This window comes from Suricata suricatta, chromosome 17 (assembly GCF_006229205.1).
Source record: "Suricata suricatta isolate VVHF042 chromosome 17, meerkat_22Aug2017_6uvM2_HiC, whole genome shotgun sequence".
Classification (NCBI taxonomy): Eukaryota; Metazoa; Chordata; class Mammalia; order Carnivora; family Herpestidae; genus Suricata; species Suricata suricatta.
In genome coordinates this window covers 3,767,328-3,769,349 of record NC_043716.1, presented here as the reverse complement: position 1 = coordinate 3,769,349, position 2,022 = coordinate 3,767,328, and the positions used below count along the sequence as shown (strand labels likewise).

Sequence of the window (2,022 nt, the reverse complement as noted above, 5' to 3'; positions counted from 1 at the left end):
TCTCTCTGTCTCTCAAAATAAATAAATAAATAAATAAATAAATAAATAAATAAATAAATAAATAAATAAAAACATAGGGTGGGGGGGGGTCTCACTTCTGTATCCTCCCGGCAACACTTAGAGCAGCTCATTTGGTCTCCTGAGTGGTCTTTACATCAAGAAATGGAACCCCAACAGATGCTTCCTTCGTTTCTCTGTCCCGATACTCTAAGCCCCATGGATAGGGCTTCAGTCCAACCGGGAGCCCACTTCTCTGGTTGATACGTATCCGGTGTCTTTCCCAAGCCTTCTCATCAGAGAACAGGGTGGCCAAATCCAATTTCTGGATCTTCATAACAAAGAGGCCGGCCATGGACTCTTGGAAACTCCTCCCCAGGTCCAGGCACCCTTAGCGCTCCCCCCGCCAAGGTCATGACTAAATCTCTTTCTGGACGTCAGTTCCATTTCAAGTGTGGCGAACAGAGCGTCAGGTATACTGAGGATTTACGCCACAAGGACTTTAGATGGTCCCAGTAGTATATAAACAACTGCCCCCACCAATGAAAACTCATTTCTATTTGGGCCCTGACGCTGACCCCTACTGGCCACCGCTTGGTGTACATCTATCCAACTAAAACACACGTGTAATTAGAGTCCCTGAAAAAGAAAGACAAAACAATGAAACAGCTAGCATTTAAAAATAAAATTCAAGACAGGTTTCTTGGGGGTTTTTAAATGATTAGTTCTTTATTTTGAGAGAGAGAGAAAGAGCTCAAGCAGGAGAGGAGCAGAGAGAGAGAGAGAGAGAGAGAGAGAGAGAGAGAGAGAGAGAGAGAATCCCAAGCAGGTTCCACAGCGTCAGCACAGAGCCCAGTGCAGAACTCGAACTCACAGACTGTGAGAGCATGACCTGAGCCGAAATCAAGAGTCGGATGCTTCACCCACAGAGCCGCCCAGGCTCGTCCCCTGGATTCAGATTTTTACCGAGAGTATCCCAGAGTTAGCAAACCGTCCACATGCAAATAAATAACAGAACAGAGCACTGAGGAGTGTAGCTTCAGGCCAAATGTGGCTCAAGGGCCCCTCCTCTGCGCCGGGAAAGAGAGAGGGGCACATCGGCGCTCTGGGCACAGGGACGAGGGGCCTGGCCGTGGGAGGAAGGGCATGTCAGAGGAACGCACGCCGTGCGCATTCATCACAGCGAGGAGCTAGTGTGAACATGAGACGCGAAAGCCCCTTGGAAGGGCTCGAGGAGGACGCTACTGGGTTTCCCTGTCCACTCAGCCGAAGCAGGACACCCCATGCCCACCCGTGTCCCACAGAGCTTCCCTCGTGCAGGGCTCCTCGGCATGGTGGCCCACATGATGTACACGACCATCTTCCAAATCGCCGTGAACCTGGGTCCGGAGGACTGGAAGCCTCAGGCGTGGGACTACGGCTGGTCCTCCTGGTGAGTCGCTGGCCACGGCGCCCGAGCCCTGGCGGAGGGGAAGGCTGCACCCAGCCCTTGCAGGACTGCCGACCTTGGCCATTGCTCCCCTATCCGACTTTGGACTCTGTAGCCCAGCTCTCTCGTCCGGAAAGTGATGAGCCCCGTCTCCTGTGTCCATAGGATGTTTGTAAACTCCTTGGCACAGAGTCAAGGCCTCAAGAAATGGGGACGCTGATGTTTATTCCATTCTTAGACATGGCCCAGGAAAAAGTCCCGGGTTTAAATAATACTCCCTAATAAATTCTTCCATGATGGGAGACCTGCCCCTGTTTCTAATGGACAGATAAGTTCTGTCCCTCACAGAGTCTCAGCCATGTCCTGTCATACAGGGGCGCCTGTGGCTCAGTCGGTTAAGCGTCCGACTTCAGTTCAGGTCATGAGTTCGAGCTGACAGCTCAGAGCCTGGAGCCTGCTTCGGATTCTGTGTCTCCCTCTCTCTCTCTGCCCCTCTCTCACTTGCACCCTGTCTCTCTCTGTCTCTCAAAAATAAATAACCATTTTTTAAAAATGTTTTAAAGTAACAACACCCAGTGCTGGTGTTCTGCGTTAGC

General features: G+C 51.2%; 1 protein-coding gene across 1 annotated transcript in view; it reads left to right on the top strand.

Moving 5' to 3' along the window:
• Positions 1 to 1,433, top strand: part of GSG1L2 (GSG1 like 2) — a 12,549-nt gene extending 11,116 nt beyond the window's left edge. The window contains exon 2 of the mRNA XM_029928818.1: positions 1,318 to 1,433. Coding sequence (XP_029784678.1) covers positions 1,318 to 1,433 — 116 coding nt within the window. The remainder of the gene's footprint in view (positions 1 to 1,317) is intronic.
• Positions 1,434 to 2,022: the final 589 nt, after the last annotated feature.